We start from the raw sequence: 23,975 nt of genomic DNA on the forward strand, positions 1-23,975 counted from the left end.
GGAGGAAAAAGAGGGAGGCTGGCAGGATGGGAGGAAGGAAGGAGAAGAAGAAAGAAGGAAAGAAAGAAAAGGGAGGGTGGGAGGCTGAGAGGAAGGAAGAAAGGAAAGAAGGAAAGAGGAGGAAGGAAAAAGAAAGAAAGAAAGGCAGAAAGGAAAGAGAAGGGGGGAGGGAGGAAGGAAGGAAAGAAGGGAGGAAAAAGGGAGGGAGGGAGAGAGAGAAAGGGAGGGAGGCAGAAAGGAAAAAGAAAAAAAAGAAAGAAAGAGAAAGAAAGAAAGGAGAGAAGAAAAGAAAGAAAAGGAGGGAGCGAGGCATTAAGGAAGGAGGGGAGGAAAGAAGGAAAGAGAAGGAGAAGGAAGGAAAAAGAGAAAGGAAGGAGGCAGAAAGGAAGAAGGAGAAGGGGAGGAAGGGAGGAAAAAGAGGGGGAGGCTGGCAGGATGGGAGGAAGGAAGGGAGGATGGAAGGAAAGGAAGAGAGGCTGAAAGGGAGAGAGGGAGGGAAGGAAGGAAGGAAAAGGGGGAGGGAAGGGAGGAAGGAAGAAAGGAGGAGAAGGAAGGATCAATAGCGCCCAGGGCTACAGTGACTGTCAGCATTTCTGTCACCTCGTCTTCCAAACTCCCAGGCGACGGTTCTGAACTCCGGCTGATCCTGGTGGGGAAAAGCGGTGGCGGGAAGAGCGCGACGGGCAACACCATCCTCGGCCGGAGGGCATTCAAGTCCATCTTGACAGCCAAGATCACCACCCTGAGGTGCCAAAGGGAGCAGGGCAGCTGGCAGGGCAGGACGATCTCCGTGGTCGACACCCCCGGCCTGTTTGACCGTGACGACTGTGGTGGACTGGCAATTGAAAAATGACGGGAGACGCAGAGAAGACGTCTGAGCAACTGCCAGCCCCGAGAGCCCCCGGTAGCAGTATTTATTAAGAAAATGCAAGTACAAAATCAAAACAATGACTTCAACATTAGCTCAGCAACATTATCTAGCTAGGCCTTGGCTAAGGTGATAAATTTCCCGTGAGAAAGCAGGGCACCAAAGGTCCCATGGGAATGGCTCGGATAGGTACTGTGAACTCCCACACACATTCCTGTCCTCTGAGCTTTGCAGATAACAGGATCAAACTCTCATCATAAAGACACTACTGCCCTCATGAGGAGCGTTTGTGATACCCCAGATCTTACAAAGCTGTACAAGAACTTGCAGAATATGATGGATATATTACCACATTCCCTCCTTTTTTATTTATTCAAAGATAGGGGGTGTTTCAGTGGCAAAATACACAGTTCCTCGCAAACTTGGTTTCGTACACTTAAGGCTGAGGCACACATTTGAAATAGATTAGGAATACATTGAATACAGCAACATAACATAATAAGTGTAATAACAATTATTACAACTAATTGAAACAATAAACGTAACCATGAGCTGTCAGGAAGCCAATCCCATAGCAAAGCCCAAAGTGACTTATTGAAGCCATCTTTTCCTGCTTCGTGTTCAGCTATGCGGTCTTCCATATCATGAACAGTTCTTGTAATGTTAGGCTCATAATTATGTATAAAAACACAACAATGTAAATGAATTAAAGCACAAACTCCTAACATTATATCTAAAGCATAAAGTAACTTGGCGAATTTCAGACACTTCTTCATTTAACATCTTAATATTCTCAACAGTATCATAAAACATAACAACAGTAAAATTATTTAAAATATGAATATCTCTATAGTTCATAGCTATTCCAAAAGGTGGGTACATGCATACAAAGCTAACAATTAGTTACATTTAAACTCTTTGCTGCAATCCGAACGTCCTGATGTAGGAATTTTCCTTCCATAAATTATCACCAAGGTCTCTAGTTTCTGAGATAATAGCAGCTCTCCGCCTCCGTATTAGAGTCCGTGGAGGCATAAGACGAATGGAAAAAGAAGTTGTGTAAAGTAACTTAGGCAACTCCAATTGACACCAATATTGTCCATAGTCTGAAACAGAAACATTAAACAGAATCAGAGTTGTAGCACAGGCTGAAGATATAATATCCTTATCAGGTCCCGAGTAAAGAATGTCTTGACCCTTATGCCAGGACCAATATGCTGGAAAATCAAAAGATGCCGCTGTTTGCAGATTAATTTAGTCCGATTCCCCAAAGGAACCTGCTGCATACAAGTTGATAACCTCAGATAAGCAGTCATCTTTTCCCAGCTTTCACAGCGCCACGCCTGGACTGCCGGCATCAAGAGAATCAGGAACCACGGAAACGCCATCCTGAGAATCAGGAACATCAGGAACGGAATCAGGAACCACAGGAACGCCATCCTGAGAATCAGGAACATCCTCACTGGCACCTGCGAAGGCGCCAGAATGATCAGGCCGGATACATCACCAGGAACCCAACGAATTTGACCAAGATGTTCTACTGCTGCATAACCACGTCCCCACGTAATCAGCTCAGCGGGAACCCATGCCGGATCCGGAAGGAATCGCACCAACACTCGAGGCCTCACTGCATCTGTAGAAGGGGAAGAAAATGCCTGCTGGCCGCGCCGCAGGGGGTTACCAGACAAATTTAAAAATTTAAAGTATACAAAGCAAGATTTAAATGATCTTGAATTGCCGGAAGCCCCAGGAGCTTCCTCCTTTTTTATTTAATTTAGCTAACATGTTCTTGAGCGTGCCATTATAACGCTCCACAATAGCTTGTCCTGTGGAATTGTATGGAATTCCAAATTTATGTTCCACGGACCACTGTTTGCAAAACTGATCAAAGACTGTGCTCCGATAAGCCGCACCATTGTCTGTTTTTAAAGTTTGAGGCGTACCAGCGACTGAAAATGTCTTAATGCAATGATTGATGACATGTTTAACCGCTTCACCTCTTTGAGGAGTAGCCATTAGAAATCCTGAATAAGTATCCACAGTCACATGTATATACTTCCAAGGTGCAAATGATGGATACTGAGTAACATCCATTTGCCAAATCATTGAGGGTTTCAACCCCTGGGGTTGACTCCCATAGGAATAGCTGTGCCTTGCTTTGAACAAGTTGGACATTGTTGAATTATGGCAGCAGCTTCTGCAGCAGTAAGCTTGAATTGATGTGCCAACGCTTTAGCATTTTGATGAAAATAACTATGGTTGTCCCATGGCTGAACAGTGAGAACTGAAGTTACAGCACTGTCAGCTTTGGCATTGCCTTGTGATAAAATTCCAGGTAAATTACTATGACTACGGATATGAGCAATAAAACACACATTCATACGCTGCTCCAAACATTCTTGCAACAACAAAAGCAAACGTAGAATATTAGGTGATATTCCAGGAGACAAATAAGAACCTGCTACAAAGGGTAACAAATTATATACATACAAAGAATCCACTATTAGATTAAAATCCTGATTTTGAAAATTTTGAAAAGCCAAAACTACAGCAGCAAGTTCTGCCTGCTGGGCAGACTTCTGCTCTGATGTCACTTTTGTATGCCAAATTCCAGATTTATCTTTCCAAACACAAGCACAAAAAAAAAAATTTCTCCATCAGTAAAAACTGTAGGAGCATCTGATATAGGCTGATTTACAAATTTAGGTCACACCCTGTCCCATTGATCTCTTTTTTTGCTGACTTTGACCCCCCCCAGGAGCCCGACATTGCGCTTTAAAATGTCCAGGCTTCCCACAATTAAAAAAAGTTTCTTTTTTAGCATTTCCTGCCTGGAGAGCCAGAACTAAAGTCTCCATATTAAAAGTCTGACTCCCCACCTTTCTACATGCGTTTATCAAATCCGCTATCTCTCTCTCTCCACTCGCAATAAGCGGATTTAGAATTTTTTTACAATCTGCATTTGCCTGCTCTACTGCTAACTTCAAAAGCAATTCATTCCGGGCAAATTGATTGTCAATTTGCCTTTCAATAGCCACTTTCAATCTGCTAATGAAATTTTCATAGGGTTCATTGTTTCCTTGTTTGATGTTAGTAAAGGTCTTCTCACCACCTTCGCTGTCAGGGAGAGGCCCTACGGCTTGTAAATTAACTGTGGGAGAAGAACGAACCCCTCCTCAGGCATTCTATCTCTCTGTTGATTTAAAGCAACGTCCACACCAATTTCTACTGGATTAAGTTGAATCTCCACTCCAAAATCTACCAAATCATCTCCTGATAATTCCCCTCTATCTGTTGCTTTTGAATAGCTGCAGTAACTGCATCTACTTGAACTCTTAAAGGCAAACTCTTCTCTTCTGACAAAGTATTTTCAGTGCCTGACAGCCCTCTGGATTTATCTGGAGGTGCTGTCGGTGGCAATATACGTACCGCATTGTAAGGCGGCAAACCTTCTTCGGGGTGATAGGAGCGGTTGTTCATGCGTAGCTAATGCATCCATAACCACCCTCCAGGTTAACAAAATTGAAGAAGGGGCACGAGGCTCCTCGTGCAAAAATTTCCCTATCTTTCTCCAGCGCTCTACTTTAATACTACCTCCCTCTGGATAACACGGAATATGTTTCCAAACATACTGTAATAAGTCCTCAATTTCTTTCTTTCCTACTTCATGTCCTCTACTATGAACTCCAAACTTAAAACTATTCCCAGCGATCTCTCTCATTTCTCTAAGGTGCTTTGTCTGAGCTTTGAGAGACCTTCCCCATACTCACGAAAAGAATCTGTCTCCGTCCAGCGAAGAAGATGAGGGCCCAGTCGACGTCCGCGACGATGAGTATAGGATGCGGGAAACGTATAGCTTTCAAGCTATCACGCCAAAACGTATAGCCTTCCAAACTATCACGTCGGGGTCACCACTTGTGGTGGACTGGCAATTGAAAAATGACGGGAGACGAGAAGACGTCTGAGCAACTGCCAGCCCGAGAGCCCCCGGTAGCAGTATTTATTAAGAAAATGCAAGTACAAAATCAAAACAATGACTTCAACATTAGCTCAGCAACATTATCTAGCTAGGCCTTGGCGAAGGTGATAAATTTCCCGTGAGAAAGCAGGGCACCAAAGGTCCCATGGGAATGGCTCGGATAGGTACTGTGAACTCCCACACACATTCCTGTCCTCTGAGCTTTGCAGATAACAGGATCAAACTCTCATCATAAAGACACTACTGCCCTCATGAGGAGCGTTTGTGATACCCCCAGATCTTACAAAGCTGTACAAGAACTTGCAGAATATGATGGATATATTACCACAACGACTACACAGAGGAGGTGCGGCGGGACATCCTGGCTTGCCTTCATCTCTCCTGGCCCGGCCCCCATGCCCTCATCTTGGTCACCCAGGTGGGACGCTTCACTGCCGAAGATGCTGTTGCGGCGCAGTGCGTCCGGGATATCTTTGGGCCCGAGTCCACCAGGCACACCATCATCCTCTTTACCTGCGTGGAGGATTTGGGCGGGGACTCCCTGCAGGAGTACGTCCGAAGCGCCGACAACCGGAATCTGCGCGACCTGATCCGGAGGTGCGAGAACCGCTTCTACGGGTTCAACAACAAGGCCGCGGGAGCTGAGCGGGAGAGGCAGGTGTCAGAGCTGATGGCAATGGTGCAGAGGACCGTTTCCAGAATGGTGGGCAATACTATGTCAACAGGCTGTACCTGGAGCCCAACATACAGGACAAGCACGTCCGGGAGTTCATCGAGCAGAACCGCAAGTCATCCCGAAGCATCGTCAACATGCTTTTGCTCTGCACCCTTCCATTCTCGTTCATCTTTTATGTTGGCGGATGGGCGTTGTCCTGCCTGAAAAATGTCGTTGTCGTGGCGTTGTCCTACCTGAAAAAAGTCATTGTCGTGGCGTTTTCCTGCCTGAGAAGAGGACTTGTCGCCGCGTTCCGATACTTCTTCCCTTAAGCGTTCGAGTCCTGACTTTGTTTCGTCTCCAGGTCATGAAAACAACGCACAGCTAGTCCTCAAGCTATTATTCACGGTGGAGCCCCAAAATTTCTTTGCCCAGGGGAAGACCTTTGTGAGGGGGCACTTTGTCTCCCCCCACCTGCCGTTTTATGAACTTTCCTGTCACTGTCGTTCGCCGAATCACCGTCGGGGTCAAAACCCTTGTGAAGCGAAGCAGGCTTCCCCGTTGACTTTGCTCATTGGAGGGTCGCAAAATCGGGGAAATCTCCTGAGCCCGCCATAAATACAAGTCAGTGGCCGAGCGTCCGAATTTTGATCACGTCAGCGTGTGGCTACTGCAACGGTCTCAAGGATGGATGGTCCGAAGTCACTTTCTTCAGCGCCATTGTAATTTTGAAACGGTCACTAAACTGTCGTCAATTGAGGACCCTCTGTAATTTTGATTTTCCTTTCTTTAATGCAGAAGTGAGGCACGTTGCCGAGATGTGGGAATGATGTTTTCTTTTCTTTTTTTTTTGTAAATTTTATTGGTTTTTAAAGAAACCAAAACAAACAAAACATAAAAACATCCAACTTTCTTCCATAAATATACAAGCCGTGTGTCGGTTGGTTTACAAATTTTTTGTGCATCCATTTCATAGTCGCAATTACATTTACGTTGCATCATAATTCATATTCTCAATCAAAGATTAAATATCTTGCATCATTATTAATCATTTGACTATAATTCATACTTTGCAAGATACTTATAATTTACTTACTTTATATCATAACAATTCATATAATCCTCCCAAATCTACCCTAGAAACATTTTATAGATATAATAATAAAAAAAGAAAAGAAATACATCTCTATATATCCATTATTTCCTAATATTCTACATATTCCATTATTATATTTTATTATCTAACCACTGATAGAAAAGGTCCCACATTGTGTAAAATTGTTTATCGCCTTGTTCTCTAATTTCAAATGTCAATCTGCTCATTTCAGCATATTCCAATATTTTCTTAATGGTTTCCTCCAGTTTTTAGCAAATACAATCCTGACCACTATGAATACATTTACAATCAAATATTTCAAATCTTTACTGTATGTATCAGGTAAAATTCCCAATAAAAATATCTCTGGTTTCAAATCTATATGTTGTTGGTTTTTTGTCATTTTTTTCCAACCACGTGTGGATTTTAATCCAGTATTTTCTAGCATCCGCACAAGTCCACCACATGTGGTAATATGAGCCAGGTGTCTGATGACATTTCCAACATTTTTCAGATTTATCCTTGAACATTCTTGCTCTTCTTGTCGGGGGAAATGCCACCTGTAAAACATCTTATACAGATTTTCTTTAAATGCTGTTGACATAGTCATTTTATAATTTTGAGACCACAATTTTTGCCGTTTCTCTAAATCGACCCCATATCCAAAATTCTTCCCCCAAGCAATCATAGCTTCTTTAACTTGTTCTTCCTCTAATTTAATTTCCAATAAATAACCATATAATTTTTTAATCACCTTTTCATCAGTCCCTGTCAAAATCTTATCTAAATCAGTCGGTTTATCATAAAATCCTTCTGTTTTAAAATCTTCATCATACCTTGAATGTATTTGCGCATATGAAAACCAATTCATCTTTATGCCTTGTTCCTCTAGTATTTACATCGATTTAAGTTCACCCTTTTCATTCAATATTTCCCCATATCTAACTGTTTGTTCCTTCTTGTATATTATAGGATAGGAAAATGCTTCAATAGTCGATAGCCAGACTGGAATTTCCAAATAACATTGTCCTTTAATCTTCTCCCAGTTTAACCACAGAGACTCCCGTATATGATGTCTTCTAAAATATCCCTGTGTTTCGGTTCCTTTATACCATAAAAAAGCGTGCCACCCCAACCACAAGTCATGTCCTTCTAATGTCAACAATCTAGTGTTTCTTAATGTTATCCATTGCTTGACCCACATCAAGTTTGTAGCTTGGTAGTACAACTCCCAATGAGGCAAACCAAATCCGCCTCTTACTCTAGCATCTTGCAAAAGTTTTGTCTTTATTCTCGCTTTCTTACTTTGCCATATATATATATATTTCAACACCATTTTATTGAAATCTTCAAAGTAGTCCTTTCCCAAGCCGGATTGGTATTGTTTGAAACAAAGGTAAAATTCTGGGTAATATATTCATCTTGATTGTTGATATTCTCCCTATGAATGACAGTTGTAGATTTTCCCATTTCGCCAAATCTAGCGCTATCTGCTGTTTAAGTTTGAGATAATTATTCTCCTTTAATGTACTACATCTTGCTGTCAAATGTATCCCCAAATACTTGATCTTATTTGTAACGTGAATTTTCAATAGGTCCGCCAATTCTTCCTTTTGTCTTGATAAGCATATTCTTTGTCAAGATCTTTGCCTTATCTTTATTTATTTTCAAAGAGAAAGAAAAAGAAAGAGAAGAAAGAAAGAAAGAAAGAAAGAAAGAAAGAAAGAAAGAAAGAAAGAAAGAAAGAAAGAGACGCTAGCTAACACAAACGTGTAGCCTTTTCAAGGCTTCTTCTCCTCATTCGTCCTCCGGAGAGAAACGAGGCCAGTTCCTCAGGTCCCCCTGGGGCGCATCCTGAGGTAAAAAAAAAATCCCTCAGCAAGGACAGAAGACGAGAGAGGAAAAAAAAGAGTGGGAAAAAAAGGGAAACGCCTCCTTTACCCTTGCAGCAACCAATCGCAGCATCGATGACGCTGAGGCCACGAGTCGGCAGTCTCTTGGCACTAATCCACAGAGCGGCGGGGTTCAGGCCTAGCGTCCATTTTACTCGTCCGGCGGCTCGAGTCCATTTCCCACAAAAGGAGAGTTGAGAGGAGGAACACAGGAGACGAGTCTATTTCGACTTTGATGAGGGAAATGGTTAAAGGACTCATGTTAGGCCCGGCTAAAAACGTCGGACTGAATATCGCATTCGAAGATTGGGAGGAAAGTGGGCATAACAAGGTTTCTTTGACAAAAATCGGTCGCATGTAAAGAAAATGGATCCAAAATGCTCCAATCGTGGGCATTCGCAACGTCCAGGGAGGGAAGATATCAGCCCCCTTTTTTCCGCCTCTTCGACCGCAAAGAAGATGCAGAAAAGTACCGTCAAGGATGAAGAAGCGGGATTCTCATCCTTCCCCCCACCTGTGCTTTGCGGCGGGATTGGAGGATTGTGCAGACGGGGACGACGTCATCGTGCATCGCGGGGTGGATTTTGTAGGGGGCAAATATGAGCCAGGCTTCCGCGTGCGCGTGCAGAGCAGAAAGCAAGTCCGACGCGGGAAATAGCTGGAAGGCCAATCCTCTGGTTTGATGCCGTGACCTAGTTTGGTCATGAAAGGTTGATAAGAAAACAACCAAACTCTGACAGCTCCAAAGCATAGTAAATTTATTGATTTATTTAGTAATTATATACACACACACACACACACACACACACAAACACTGCATCCAAATTTAGTATTAAGTGATTGTCCCGGTTTATATATTGCCAACCCAACTGTTAGGGGACTATCATTCCTAACAACGGTCTCCACTCACGGGAGTGGACCTTCACACGTGAGTTTTCACCTGTCCGAGTGGAGCGTCACACACCTGCGCGGGCCCGTTCCTTCCGCTACACACTCCAGACATAACAACTCCCAAACAAAATACAGCCCCCCAAACAACAATCAATCAATCAATCAACAATCGCACTCCCGCAGATGATCGGAGGACGACGCTCCGTATCACAGGAGGGAACATAGCCACCACGGCCAGCTCTTTTGGTCCGCCTCCAACATGTCTTTGGTGTAGTACGGCATCGGCTCGTTCTTCCGTGCGAGCTCGTCCACCATCCGGATCAGTTCATCCGCCTGAGCCCAGCGTTCCGACCCGACCGCCCTGTTGTTAAAAGCCAGGCACCGGTTCCCGCAACTCTGAATTTGCGACCGCAGGAGCGCCAAGCTGACGTCGTTGTCGTTGGAGGACAGCAGGTCGTGAAGAGAGCGTCCCTCCAGGTCTTCTTTGCGGGTGAACAAGATGATCATGTACTTCTTGGCTTTCAGGCTGAAGATGTCTTTGATGAGCCGGGCGACCTCCAACTCTTCCCCACTGAAATGGGCCAGGCGGATGACTTGGACGATGGCGTGGGGTCCCGGCGCACACACCTTCACGCACCGTTTGATCTCGGCGCAGGTCGCCTGCTCCGTCTGCTCGGTATCGAAAAAGCCCGGCGTGTCGATGACAGCCAGGCGCCTCCCGTCCGGCAAGCTCCGCGTGGCCATTCTGCACTTGGCCGTGACGGAAGTCGAGGCCGCCCGGGACGGGAAGGCGTCCATCCCCAAAATGGTGTTTCCGGTCGCACTTTTCCCGTTGCCGGTTTTGCCCACCATGACGATCCGCAGATCCGGAACTGAAAGGAAGAGAAGGAATAAATTTGGTCAATGGCATGGACGTCCTTCGCGCGGGAGGGAAGATGAAAATTTCCACCGTTCTCCTAACTACAATCACAGAGGGAGAAGGGACCTGGGAGGTCATCCAGCCCACCCCGCTCTCCAGCAGGAGACCTTACGTAAACTCAGAGAGCGGGAAGGGGGCCTGGCAGGTCATCTAGAAGAACCCCCAGTTCAAGCAGGAGACCCTCAGAGAATTATTAGACTCACCGAGTCAGAAGGGAACTCGGAGGTCATCTAGCCCAACCCCCAATCCAAGCAGGAGACTTTTAGAGAATTATAGACTCACTGGGTGAGAAGGGAACTCGGAGGTCATCTACTCCAACCCCCAATCCAAGCAGGGGACCCTTACAGAATTATAGCCTTTGGAAGGGACCTTAGAGGTCATCTAGTCCAACCCCCATGTCAAGCAGGAGACACTTCGAGAATTATTAGACTCACTGAGTCAGAAGGGAACTCGGAGGTCATCTAGTCCAACCCCCAATCCAAGCAGGAGACCCTTACAGAATTATATAGTTTGGAAGGGACCTCGGAGGTCATTTAGTCCAACCCCCACCGCCACTCAGGCAGGAAACCCTCTGCCATGTCAGGCCAAACGGTTTTCCAACCATTTCTTCACAAGGCTGTTCCCCCTGCTGAATCGTTCTCTCCAAAATGGTGCTGAGGCGTGGGGGGGGGAGGTGGGTTGGGCTAGATGACCTCCGAGATCCCTTCCAGGACATTTCCAAGTCAAAGATTTTACCCGATTGAGATCCACCCATGTGTGCTGGCGCTGGCACTGATCCGCCGCCACCGATCTCCGGGGTTTGTAAACGGGAAGCACAAGCGAAGGAGGGCGGGAGAAGGTTCCGGAAGCCTCTTCTGGCCGGACGGAAGGAACGAGAACAAAAGAGAAAGAAGACGAGAAGAAGAAGAGAAAAAAAAAACAGGGAGGAGAGGAAACGTGAGGCTGGGTTTGTTTGGTTTTTCTTTGTGGTCGTGCTGGTTGTGGTTGATGCCGGAGATTGTTTGATCCAGTTGTAAAATACTCATAAGATACAAAATGCAGAAGCAGTGGAGAGGATGAGGGGGAAGAGAAGTGAGGCAGGAGAACAGAGAGAGAGAGAGAGACAGACAGACAGATAGATAGATAGATAGACAGAAAGGAAGGAAGGAAGGAAGGAAGGAAGGAAGGAAGGAAGGAAGGAAAGGAAGGAAGGAAGGAAGGAAGAAAAGAAAGAAAGAAAGAAAGAAAGAAAAGAAAGGAAGGGAGGGTAGGTAGAAGAAAGAGATAAAGATAATAAGAACGAACAAGGAAGGTAGAAGAAAGATGAAAGAAAGAAAAAGAAAGAAAGAAAGAAAAAGAAAGAAAGAAAGAGAAAGAAAGAAAGGAAGATAGATAAAAGAATGAAAATAGGAAGGAAGGTAGAAGGAAGAAATATAGAAAGAGAAAGGAAGGCAGAAGAAAGAAAAGAAAGAAAAGAAAGGAAGTTAAAAGAAGGAAAAAGGTAGGTAGATAGATAGGTGGATGGATGGATGGATGGATGGATGGATGAATGGATGGATGCAAAGAAAGAAAGAAGGGAAGGAAGGAAGGTAGAAGAAAGATAGAAAGCAAGAAAGAAGGAAAGAAAGAAAGAAAAAAGAAAAAAGAAAGGAAGGTGGAAGAAAGAAAGAAATAGAAAGAAAGAAAGAAAGAAAGAAAAGAAAAGAATGAAGGAAAGAAAGAAAGAAAGAAAGAAAGAAAGAGAAAGAAAGGTAGAAGAAGGAAAAAGGAAGGTAGAAGAAAGATAGATAGATAGATAGATAGATAGATAAAGGTAGATAGATGGAAAGAAAAAGAGAAAGAAAGAAAGAAAGAAAGGTAGAAGAAGGAAAAAGGAAGGTAGAAGAAAGATAGACAGATAGAAAAAAAGAAAGAAAGGAAAGAAGGAAAGAAAGAAAGAGAGAAAGGAAAGAAAGAAAAAGAAAGAAAGAAAGAAAGAAAGAAAGAAAGAAAGAAGGTAGAATAAATTTCCGCCCGATCGGCTCCTCTCCTCCCCCCCCCTCCCCTCCCCTCCCCCCCAAAGCCCCCCCCCCTCTCACCGGCGTCTCCCTCGGGCCCAAAGACGGAGCGACGAAGCTTCTCGGGGCTGCGATGTCCGTAAAAGTCCCGACGGGGAAACGCCCCGCCCCCGCCTGCTCGCCCGCCCCCTTCCCCCCTCCTTTCCTCCCCCCACCCGTCGACGGGGAGGGGGAGTTCTCTGAGGATAGGGGGAGGGGGAAAATGTGGGAAGGTCCGACTATTTGACCTCCGAGGTCCCTTCCCACTCTTTTATTCCCTCAGGGTCTCTGCCTCGAGCAGGGGGTCGGACTAGATGACCTCCGAGATCCCTTCCAATTATGATTCTTTCAGGGTCTCCTGCTCGGGCAGGGGGTCGGACTAGATGACCTCCCAGGTCCCTTCCAGCTGTCTAATACTCTGTAAGGGTCTCCCGCTGTTGAGGACGGGGTTAGACTAGAAGACCTTCCTGGATCCCATCCAGCTTTCTCACTTTGTAACGGTCTCTTGCTTGAAGAGGGGTCGGACTAGATGACCTCCAAATGTCCCTTCCCACTCTTCTTCTGTCAGGCTCTCCTGCTCGGGCACGGGGTCGGACTAGATGACCTCCGAGGCTCCCTTCCCACTAATTATTCTTTCAGGGTCTCCTGCTCGGGCAGGGGGTCAGACTATTTGACCTCTGAGATCCCTTCCAATTATTATTCTGTCGGAGCAAATGGGGGGTCAGACTAGATGACCTCGGGGCGGGGTGGGCGGAGGGCGAGGCTCCCTGGCCGGAAAAGAAGAGGAAAGAAAACGGGGGGAACGGCCGCTTTCCCTCCAGTCACGTGATTTCTCCGCTTTCGTTTTAGCCGTCCCCCCCTCTCGCCCCCCGCCCGCGCCGCTTTCAGTTCGCGCAGGCGCAGAGAGGCCAGGCTGGAAGAAGTGGCCGGCGGAGCTTGCCCCCCCCGCCCGCGCCGCTTCCAGTTCGCGCAGGCGCAGAGAGGCCAGGCTGGAACTGCGGCTGGCGGAGTAGTAGCGTTGCGTTTTACTCCTGGGAGTAGCTGGGAAAAGCGGACCAAGCCGGGCGGGATTTACGCCCTCTGGCCACCCAACCAAACCCGGAGCTTTGTTCGTTGGAAGCCGTTACGGGAGGGGAAGACGGTGTTTAGCGGGGGAAAGGGAGGGGGTTGGAGTAGATGACCTCTGAGGTCCCCTTGCGACTCCTTGTCTCCTGCCTTCTCTTGAGTGAGAAAGAGACTGTGAGGGAGGGAGAGAGAGGAAGGGAAAGAGAAAGTAGCCAAATGGGGGAGGAGGAGCTGGGAGTCTCCCTCCTCCTCCCCCCCCCCCTTTGGGCGCTCCCAACTTCAGTTCTGCGCGGCGATCCGGCAGGGAGAGACGGAGGAGGAGGAGACGGAGGAGCGGAGCTCTGGTGGCCCCTCCAGAGAAGCAGCGGGGAGTCCTCCCCCTCCCATCCCCGAAGGAGTAACTCAGGTTGCTCTCTCCCTCCCTCCCTCCTAAGTCCCCCTCCCCTCCCGCAGGCAAAGGGGAGGAGGAGGAGGGTGGGGGGTGGAGGCTCCTCTAACGGGACTGCCCAGCCCTCCCCCCCTCCCCAAATCCCCTCCCTCTCTTCCCATTGGGGGAAGAAGAAGAAGGGGAGGGGCTGCAAAGTGTCTCCGAAGTGGGAGGGAGGGAGGGGGCTTCACTTCCGCCCCAATGATCCCCTCCCCCATTCTCCAGACAAAAGCCCCCTCCCCATTCCTGGCCTCAAGAGGGCAGAGGAGGGGTTGGGCTAGCTGACCTCCAGGGACCCTTTCAAACTCTGTGATGCTCTGATTCTGCCAGGGGTCTATAGGACGGCTTGAGCGGTGGGAGGGGGAGGGGCTGGGCAGGGGGAGTTGGGCTAGATGACCTCCAGGGTCCCTTTGGACTGGGGGTCTGTAGAATGGGCTGGGGAGGAGGAGACTTCCTCCTTTTGGGTTCTTCGCTTTGCCCTCCCTTTTCTTTCCTTCCTTCCTTCCTTCCTCCCTCCCTCCTTCTTCCCTTCCTTCTTTCCTTTCCTTCTTCCCTCCTTTCCTTCTTCCTCCTTTCCCTTCCTTCTTTCTTCCTTTCCTTTCCTTTCCTTTCCTTCTTTCCTTTCCTTCTTTCCTCCTCTCCGTGCAGGAGACTCTATGGTGGTGGTGGTGGGAACCTTCTGGACGGCCGAAGTGGGGAAAAAAGGATGCCAGGCTAGGAGGAGACTCTATGGTGGGAGGGGAACCCTACTTCCAGACAGCCGAACAAAAAAAAAAAAAGGATGCCGTGCTAGGAGGAGACTCTATGGTGGGAGGGGAACCCTACTTCCAGACAGCTGAATGGAAAAAAAAAAAGGATGCCGGGCTAGGAGGAGACTCTATGGTGGAGGACCTGGACTTCCGCTCAGCTCCAGAATGGAATGGGGGGGGGGGCTTCTGGTTAGGACCTGTGTGGCTCTTGGGGTATCTAAGATGGCCGACCGTTCCAGACAAAATGGCTGCCCTGCCTCCTCTCTGACCTGCTCCTTGCTTCCCTTTCAGGGGCCCATGGAGGACCAGCGAGGGGCCGAAGCCAAGGAAGACGGTGAGGGGCACCACAGGGGGACGCTTGGCCTCGGGGGAGTGGCTGTTGAAGCAGGGCACGGAACGGGAGGGGACCTCGGAGGTCATCTAGTCTAGCCCCCTGCATGAGCACGAGACACCCCCCACCGAATCCTAGAATCCTGGAAAGGAACCTCGGAGGCCTTCTAGCCTGACCCCCCGACCCCTGGCTCGAGCGGGAGGACAAAATGAGGGAGGGGGACCGCGGAGGTCATCTAGCCCAGCCCCCTGCCGAAAGCAGAAGACCCAATACCATTTCAGACCAAGTGGCTCTCCGGTCTCTTCTAAAAAGAGATGGGAGAGCCACAAATTCTACTGGCAAGCCGTTCCACTGGTTAATTCTCCTATCTATCGATCGATCGATCGATCTATTTATCTATATCCTCTTTCTATCCATCCATCTATTTATATATCTATCTACATCTACCATCTATCTTTGTCTATCGTCAAACTATCATCAATATCATCTATCCACCTACCTCTATCTATATCTATCTACTTATCTATTTCCATCTCTATCTCTATACCTCTATCTGTCTCTCTCTCTCTCTATCTACCTACCTATTTATCTATATCCATCTCTATCTATCTATGTATCTATGTATCTATCTATCTATCTATCTATCTATCTATCTATCTATTTCTATCTATCTATCTATCTATCTATCTATCTATCTATCTATATCTATCTATATCTATATCTATCTATCTATCTATCTATCTATCATCTCTCTCTCTCCACCCGTTGAATCCATGCCCTGACTTCCATTCCAGCGGTGCAACTACACTCCGCCCTAACGCCGTCTCTGTCTTTTCAAACTCCCAGGGGACGATGCCGAACTCCGGCTCATCCTGGTCGGGAAATCTGGAAGCGGGAAGAGTGCGACGGGCAACACCATCCTCGGCCGACGGGCGTTCGAGTCCCTCTTGGCGGCCAAGACCACCACTGTTGAGTGTCAAAGGGCGCAGGGAACCTGGAACGGGAAGACGATTTCCGTCCTCGACACGCCCGCTCTGTTCGACGCCGAAACGATGGAGACCTCCCTGGAAAAGCAGCGCAAAAGCTGCCGTCAGATGTGCCGCACCGGTCTCCACGCCTTCATTTTGGTCACCCAGGTGGGGCGCTTCACCACCGAAGACGTGGCCGCTGCCAAGGAGGTCTGGAAACTCTTCGGGGACAAGTCCGCCTCCCGGACCATCATCCTGTTCACCTGCAAGGAGGACCTGGGAGGGGACGACCTGGAGACGTACATCGGTGAGGCCACGAACAAACACCTGTGTAAGCTGATGGAGAAGTGCAACCATCGCTTGTGCGGATTCAACAACAAGGCCGAGGGAGGCGAGCGGGAGGAGCAGGTCGACAAGCTGATGAGGATGGTGGAGGAGATAACCAAGGAGAATCAAGGGGAGCTGTATGTCATCCCGGAAGGTCCCGAAAAATCAAACCAGCATTTATCTATCTTTATCTCTATCTATCTATCTCTATCAATCTCTATCTCCATCTATTTATCTATATCTATCTATAAATCTATCCATCCATCCATCTATCTCTTTATATCTCTATCTCTCATCTCTATCCATTTATCTCTGTGTAACTAGCTAACACATCTATCTCTATCCATCTATCGTTCTATCTATCTTTCTATCTGTCTATCTCTAGCATCTATCTATCTTTATCTATTTATCTCTATCAATCTCTGTCTCCATCTATCTATTTATCTATGTCTGTGTGTCTATGTATCTATGTATTATCTATATCTCTATCCATCTCTATTTATATGTCTGTCCATCCATCCATCCATTCATCTCTTTATCTCTCTCTCTCTCTCTCTAATCTCTATCCATCTATTTATCTGTCTATCTAGCTAACACTGTGTCTATGTATCTCTCTCTATCCATCTATCTTTATCTATCTATATCATCTATCTATCAATTTATCTATATCTATCTATCTATCTATGTACTTACTTATCTATATCTGTCGCTATCCATCTCTCTATCTATCCATCTATCCATTTACTTGTCTATATCTATTTCTATCCATCTCTATCTCTATACCTCTATCTATCTATCTATCTATCTATCTATCTATCTATCTATCTATCTATCTATCTATCTATATTATCCATGTATCCATCCATCATCTCTCATCTACATCATCTGTCTTATATCATCTTCTCTCATCTATCTATATTATCTATCATCTCTATGTATCTCTCAATCCATCATCTATCCATCAATCTTCTATTTATCTAATCTATTATCTATCAATCATCAACATCATGTCTATCTACCTATGTACCTCTATTATCTATATATCATCCATCAAATATCTATCATCAATATCATCTATCCATCTATCTATCTACCTACGTACCTACCTACCTATCTACTTATCTATCTCTATCCATCTCTATCTCTTTCTTTCTATCTATCTATCTGTCATCTCACTCTCTCCACCCGTTGAATCCATGCCCTGAATTCCATTCCAGCGGTGTAACTAAACTCCGCCCTAACGCCGTCTCTCTGTCTTTTCAAACTCCCAGGCGACGATGCCGAACTCCGGCTCATCCTGGTCGGGAAATCCGGAAGCGGGAAAAGCGCCACGGGCAACACCATCCTCGGCCGACCGGCGTTCAAGTCCCTGTTGGCGGCCAAGACCACCACTGTCGGGTGTCAAAGGGCGCAGGGAACCTGGAAGGGGAGGACGATTTCCGTCCTCGACACGCCTGCTCTGTTCGACACTGAAAAGACGGAGACCTCCCTGGAAAAGCAGCTTGAAAGCTGCCGTCAGATGTGCCGCACCGGTCTCCACGCCTTCATTTTGGTCACCCAGGTGGGGCGCTTCACCACCGAAGACGTGGCCGCTGCCAAGGAGGTCTGGAAACTCTTCGGGGACAAGTCCGCCTCCCGGACCATCATCCTGTTCACCTGCAAGGAGGACCTGGGAGGCGACGACCTGGAGACGTACGTCGGCGAGGCCACGAATGAACACCTGTGTAAGCTGATGGAGAAGTGCAACCGTCGCTTGTGCGGATTCAACAACAAGGCCGAGGGAGCCGAGCGGGAGGAGCAGGTCAACAAGCTGATGAAGATGGTGGAGGAGATCACCAAGGAGAATCAAGGGGAGCCGTATGTCATCCCGGAAGGTCCCGAAAAATAAAACCAGCATTTATCTATCTTTATCTATCTATCTCTATCAATCTCTATCTCCATCTATTCATCTATATCTATAAATCTATCCATCCATCCATCCATCTATCTCTTTATCTCTATCTCTATCTCTCATCTCTATCCATTTATCTCTGTGTAACTAGCTAACACATCTATCTCTATCCATCTATCTTTCTATCTATCTTTCTATCTGTCTATCTCTATCATCTATCTTTATCTATTTATCTCTATCAATCTCTCTCCATCTATCTATTTATCTATGTCTGTCTGTGTGTCTATGTATCTATGTATTATCTTTGTCTCTATCCATCTCTATTTATATCTGTCCATCCATCCATCCATCCATTCATCTCTTTATCTCTCTCTCTCTCTCTAATCTCTATCCATCTATTTATCTATCTATCTAGCTAACACTGTATCTATGTATCTCTCTCCATCTATCTTTATCTATCTATATCAGCTATTTGTCTTTATCTATTTATCTAATCTATCTACTTACTTATCTATATCTGTCGTTATCCATCTATCTATCTATCTATCTATCTATCTATCTATCTATCTATCTATCTATCTATCTATCTCTATTATCCATGTATCCATCCATCATCTCTCATCTACATCATCTGTCTATATCATCTTCTATCATCTATCTATATTATCTATCATCTCTATTTATCTCTCAATCCATCATCAATCCAACAATCATCTATTTATCTAATCTATTATCAATCATCATCATGTCTGTCTGTCTGTCTACCTACCTCTATTATCTATATAACATCCATCATCTATCTATCATCGATATCATCTATCTATCTATCTATCTATCTATCTATCTATCTATCTATCTATCTATCTATCATCTCTCTCTCTCCACCCGTTGAATCCATGCCCTCAATTCCATTCCAGCGGTGAAACTACACTCCGCCCTAACGCCATCTCTCTGCCTTTTCAAACTCCCAGGGGACGATGCCGAACTCCGGCTCATCCTGGTCGGAAAGTCTGGCGGCGGGAAGAGTGCGACGGGCAACACCATCCTCGGCCGACCGGCGTTCAAGTCCCTCTTGGCGGCTAAGACCACCACCGTTGAGTGTCAAAGGGCGCAGGGAACTTGGAAGAGGAAGTCAATTTCCGTCCTTGACACGCCCGCTCTGTTCGACGCCGAAACGATGGAGACCTCCCTGGAAAAGCAGCTTGAAAGCTGCCGTCAGATGTGCCGCACCGGTTTCCATGCCTTCATTTTGGTCACCCAGGTGGGGCGCTTCACTGCCGAAGACGCGGCCGCCGCCAAGCAGGTCTGGAAACTCTTCGGGGACAAGTCCGCCTCCCGGACCATCATCCTGTTCACCTGCAAGGAGGACCTGGGAGGCGACGACCTGGAGACGTACGTCGGCGAGGCCAAGAACAAAGATCTGTGTAAGTTGATGAAGAAGTGCAACCATCGCTTGTGCGGGTTCAACAACAAGGCCGAGGGAGGCGAGCGGGAGGAGCAGGTCGACAAGCTGATGAAGATGGTGGAGGAGATCACCAAGGAGAATCAAGGGGAGCCGTATGTCATCCCGGAAGATCCCGACAAATCAAACCTTTTGTCCAAACCATTGAATTGGATCAAAGAATTCAAGGATAAATTTTGAGAGAATGTCCAGGGTTCCGACGGACGCCCAAATGAATTCATGAGCCTCCAGCCAAGTATCGAAAGAAATGCAATGATTTATTAGGAGCCCTTTCCCCAAGGGCGGTCGGCTTGGCCCTCTGTAATTTCCTGCCAGCCTATGACCTTCCCTCCCTTCTTCCTTCCTTCCTTCCTTCCTTCCTTCCCGTCCACCCTCTTTTCCTTCCTTCTTTCTTGCCTTCCTTTTTACTCCCCTTTCTTTTTCTCCTTTTTTCCCTTTTTTGGGGGTTTCTTTCTTCCGTTCCTTCCTTCCTTTTTACTCCCTTTTCTTTCTCCTTGTTTCTTTCTTTTGCCTTTCTTTTTCTTTCTTAGTTTTTTTCCTTCCTTCCTTTTTATTCCCCCTCTTCTTTCTTTCTCCTTGTTTCTGTCTTTTGCCTCTTAGTTTCTTTCCTTCCTTCCTTTTTACTGCCACTTTCCTTCTTCCTTCTTTCCCACCCTCCCTCCTTTTCTTCCTTCCTTCCTTCCTCTCCACCCACCTGCCTTTCCTTCCTTCCTTCTCTTCCTTCCTTCCTTTTTACTCCCCCTTTTTCTTTCTCTTTCTTCTTTTTCCTTTCTTTTTCCTTCCTTCCTTCCTCCCTTCTGGCCCCACCCCCTCCTCCCGCCAAGACTGGGCGCCGCCTCTCTGCTCCGCCATGAATCAGAAGAGATCACAGGTCATAAATCACCTTCTCCAACCGAAGGACTTTTCCCAGGGCGGTAGGAAACACGCCTCTCCGTCCGGCTCTTGGTCACCTGGGACTCAGTCTGGGTGGAAGGAGCTTCTGGGGGTTGCAACCAAATGCTCCGTCCCGTCTCCCTCTCCGCCCCTCCTTCTTATGGCCACTCAAGAGCAGGCCAAGAATGCTTTCCGAGTTGACGGATGGATTGTTTTCGGGAGTTCCTTCCTCTCCTTTCCGGATGGTTGCGTCTTCCCCCCCCCCTCCCCGGCGATGGCCGCCGGTGGGGGAATACGCGTAGATCCATGTGCACGCGGTGTATTGCCATCTCCCCTGCGTGGCTAGCGAGCTGCCACGGGGGGGGTGGGGGGGAGCAGCTATCCGGGCGGTGAGATTTGCTCGGGCCTCTGTCCGTAGGCAATGGCCAAAGTGCAGCGGGGGACATCCGGCTGGCGAGTTGGTGTTGCGAGTCATCTCTGCCACAATTGGGCGTGGTTCTCCACGGGTGGTGGGTGTGGCGAGGGACGACTCCCCCGCTTCCCGGCCGATGTCATGGAAGAATCCAGCCGCTCTAGCGGGTCCCCTTCAAACAGGGGGAGCGCTCGATTTGCCCCAAGCGCTAGCCCGGCGGAGACACGCGTGTGCCGCTTGACTCCACCAGTGTGGACAAGTCAAAGCGGCGTGGACTCGTAGGGGTGCGCCTACCGGGCCCCGTCCCCTCGCATGAGTCGAAGCTGCTGGCGCGACGGGCCCTGTCGCTCGCGCGACTTGGTTCACCCTCTCCTCCCTCTTCCTCCGGGACAGGGCGAGCCTGCGGTGCGATTCTAGTGGCGAGACAACCCAGTTTCGGGGGAGCGGGTGCTCCGCTCCGGACACGAGAATCCACTGGGCTCTCATGAAAGACGCAGTCAAAGCCCAGGAAAGAGCTTAGCCCACTTGCTCGTCGGAGGGAACCGGCTCACTCGCTGATCACCGGAGCCAGCAGCTCGGGTCCGAACGGGTCCGAACTGGGAGAATCCCACCCAAGAGGAGAGAAGTTGAGAGACCACTAGCCCGTCTTTCAAACTTCCGAGCCCCAAGTTTTGTCGAGTTGTACCACACTGTTGATGAGGTCCTTTTTGTGGGGTCTGTTTCGAGGAGAAGCAAAAATCTCCAGATGAAAAAGATGGAAAGGGTTTTTTTGGGGGGGTGGAGACTGGAATCTTGTTTGCCCCCCCGGGATAATGTTTTTCCTCTGGAATCTACTTCTTGGAAATAAAACGACATTTAAACCATCGGCTGGGCAGTTATGTTATTCCCTGAAATGGTGGTGTTACTTACTTCATGTGTTATGTATGTATGTATGTAGGTAGGTAGGTATGTGTGTATGTATGTATGTCTATATCTACCTATATCTATCTATCCACCTTTGTCTCTCTCTCTCTTTCTCTCTGTCCATTTATCTAGCTAACCCTAACCCTCTATATCTTTCTCTAGCTCTATCCATCATCTATCTTTATATCTCGAACTCTGTATCTATTTATCTCTGTCTCTCTCTATCTCCATCTATTTATCTATCTATATAACAATATCTATGCATCCACTTATCTCTTTATCTCTCTAATCTCTATCCATCTATCTATCTATGTATCTAGCTAACACTATATCTCTATCCATCTATCTTCCTCTCTATCATCTATCTATCTATCTATCTCCATCTACATATCTGTCCGTCCGTCCATCCATCCACCTATCTCTTTATCTCTAATTTATATCCATCTATCCATCTATCTATCCATCTATCTATCTATCTATCTATCTATCTATCTATCTATCTATCTTCTATCTATCTATCTTCTATCTATCTATCTATCTATCTATCTATCTATCTATCTATCTATCTATCTATCTATCCATAAACTATCTATCTATCTATCATCTATCTATCTATCTATCTATCTATCTATCTATCTATCTATCTATCTATCTATCTATCTATCTATCTATCTATCCTCTTTCTGTCATCTATCTCTGTTTCTATCCATCCATCCATCTATTATTCCTCTTCCTCCTTTTTCTTCTTCCTCCTCCTCCTCCTTTTACAAACCCGACTCCTTTCCGGCCCCGATGATGTTACCTAGTTGGGTCATAAAAGAACTGGAAGCAAAATGAATATCTCAGGGGCTGCTCCAAAGAAGAGGGGTGTGTGTGTGTGTGCACGCGTGTGAGTGTGTGTCTGTGTGTGTGGGGGTGGGTGTGACCAGAAGGCAGGACCAGAAGCAACGGATGGAAACTGATCCAGGAGAGAAGCAACCTGCAATGAAGAGGAAACATCCCCACAGGGAGGAGCCTTGGCCCGTGGAACTGCTCGCCACCAGAAGTTGGGGGAGCTCCATCGCTGGAGGGTTTTTTAAAAGCAGAGATTGGAGAGCCCTTTGTCCGGCATGGTATTGAGTCTCCTGCTTGAGAAGGGGGTGGGGTTGGACTAGAGGACCTCCGAGGACCCTTCCCATGCTGTGATTCTGTTAAGGTCTCCTCTTTGAGCAAGGGGAGGGGGGTGGATTAGTTGACTTCTGAGGTTCCCTTCCAAGAGTTCTTCTGTTAAGGGTCTCTGCCTTGAGCAGGGGGGTCGGACTAGAAGACCTCTGAGGCCCCTCCCGACTCTGATTCAGTAATTCTGCTGGGGCAGAGGGTTGGGCTGGATGACCTCCTAGGTGCCTTCTCAACTCTTAGGAGTCTCTTATATCTCCTGCTGGAGTGGGTGGGGGGTCGGGCTAGATGACCTCCAAGGTCCCTTCCTTTTTCTTCCTTTTTCTTTCTTTCTAGTTTCTTTCTTTCATTTTCTTTCTTTCTACCAGGTCCCTTCCAGCTGTATGATTCTGTCAGGGGCTCCTCCTAGAGGAGGGGGCCCATTTTGAGCCTTTTATCAGGTCAAAAACAACCCGGAAAATGGCTCGAAAATGGCCTGAAGAACTGCCTAAGAAGGCCTCAAGAATAGCCCCAAATGGCCGAAAAACAGCCTGAAAATGGGCCAAGAAACCCCCCCCCCCAAAGAAACTGCCTAAAAAGACAGGAAAATGCCCCAAAAACTCCCTGAGATGGCCTGAAAAACTACCTGAGAAATGGCCTGCAAATGGGCCAAAAAAAACTTCCCACAAAATGCCTAAATGGCCCGAAAAAACTGCCTGAAAAGGCCCAAAAAACTGCATGACAAATGGCTGGAAAAACTACCTGAAAAGGCCTGAAAAACTGCCTCAGAAATGGCTGAAAAATGGCCTGCAAATGGGCCAAAAATTCCCCCTAAAATGCCCGAAAAATGGCCTGAAGAACTGCCTGAAAATGCCCGAAAAACTGACTGAGAAATGGCTAGAAAAACTGCCTGAAAAGTCCCAAAAAACTGACTGAAAAGGCCCAAAAAACTGACTGAGAAGCCCCCCCAAACTGACTGAAAAAGGCCTGAAAAATTGCCTCAGAAATGGCTGAAAAACAGCCTGCAAATAGGCCAAAAATGGCCTGGAAATGGGTCAAATACACTCCCCAAAACTCCCCCCAAATGGCCCCTAAAACTTCCTGCAAAAGCCCCAAAA

General features: G+C 47.0%; 2 protein-coding genes and 1 pseudogene across 3 annotated transcripts; 2 read left to right on the forward strand and 1 right to left on the reverse strand.

The window, feature by feature from the left end:
- Nucleotides 1–620: 620 nt before the first annotated feature.
- LOC113450408 (GTPase IMAP family member 5 pseudogene) lies at nucleotides 621–6,979 on the forward strand (annotated as a pseudogene).
- Nucleotides 6,980–9,233: 2,254 nt separating this feature from the next.
- On the reverse strand, nucleotides 9,234–12,437 carry LOC148123758 (GTPase IMAP family member 7-like). Of its 2 annotated transcripts, none has more exons than XM_087918880.1 (3): nucleotides 12,358–12,437; nucleotides 11,036–11,154; nucleotides 9,234–10,253 (listed from the first exon to the last, which is right to left on the reverse strand). In XM_087918880.1, the coding sequence occupies exons 2-3, from the start codon at nucleotides 11,052–11,054 to the stop codon at nucleotides 9,589–9,591; spliced, it is 684 nt and encodes a 227-aa protein (XP_087775006.1). In that variant the 5' UTR covers nucleotides 11,055–11,154; nucleotides 12,358–12,437; the 3' UTR covers nucleotides 9,234–9,588. The 2 variants fall into 2 exon arrangements, with proteins under 2 accessions (XP_087775006.1, XP_087775007.1); XM_087918881.1 differs by having other exon boundaries at nucleotides 11,036–11,151; nucleotides 12,358–12,434.
- A 2,065-nt stretch (nucleotides 12,438–14,502) lies between these two features.
- LOC113454080 (GTPase IMAP family member 8-like) lies at nucleotides 14,503–21,683 on the forward strand. Its single transcript, XM_087918879.1, has 5 exons — nucleotides 14,503–14,890; nucleotides 15,734–16,440; nucleotides 17,400–17,403; nucleotides 17,454–18,056; nucleotides 19,045–21,683. Exons 1-5 carry the CDS (start codon nucleotides 14,647–14,649, stop codon nucleotides 19,713–19,715), a joined length of 2,229 nt encoding a protein of 742 aa, XP_087775005.1. The 5' UTR covers nucleotides 14,503–14,646; the 3' UTR covers nucleotides 19,716–21,683.
- The last annotated feature ends 2,292 nt before the right edge of the window (nucleotides 21,684–23,975 follow it).

The sequence above is a fragment of the Pseudonaja textilis genome, unplaced genomic scaffold (assembly GCF_049901715.1).
Source record: "Pseudonaja textilis isolate UNSWEBS1 unplaced genomic scaffold, rPseTex1.2 PTEXSCF118, whole genome shotgun sequence".
In the NCBI taxonomy this organism is placed as follows: Eukaryota; Metazoa; Chordata; class Lepidosauria; order Squamata; family Elapidae; genus Pseudonaja; species Pseudonaja textilis.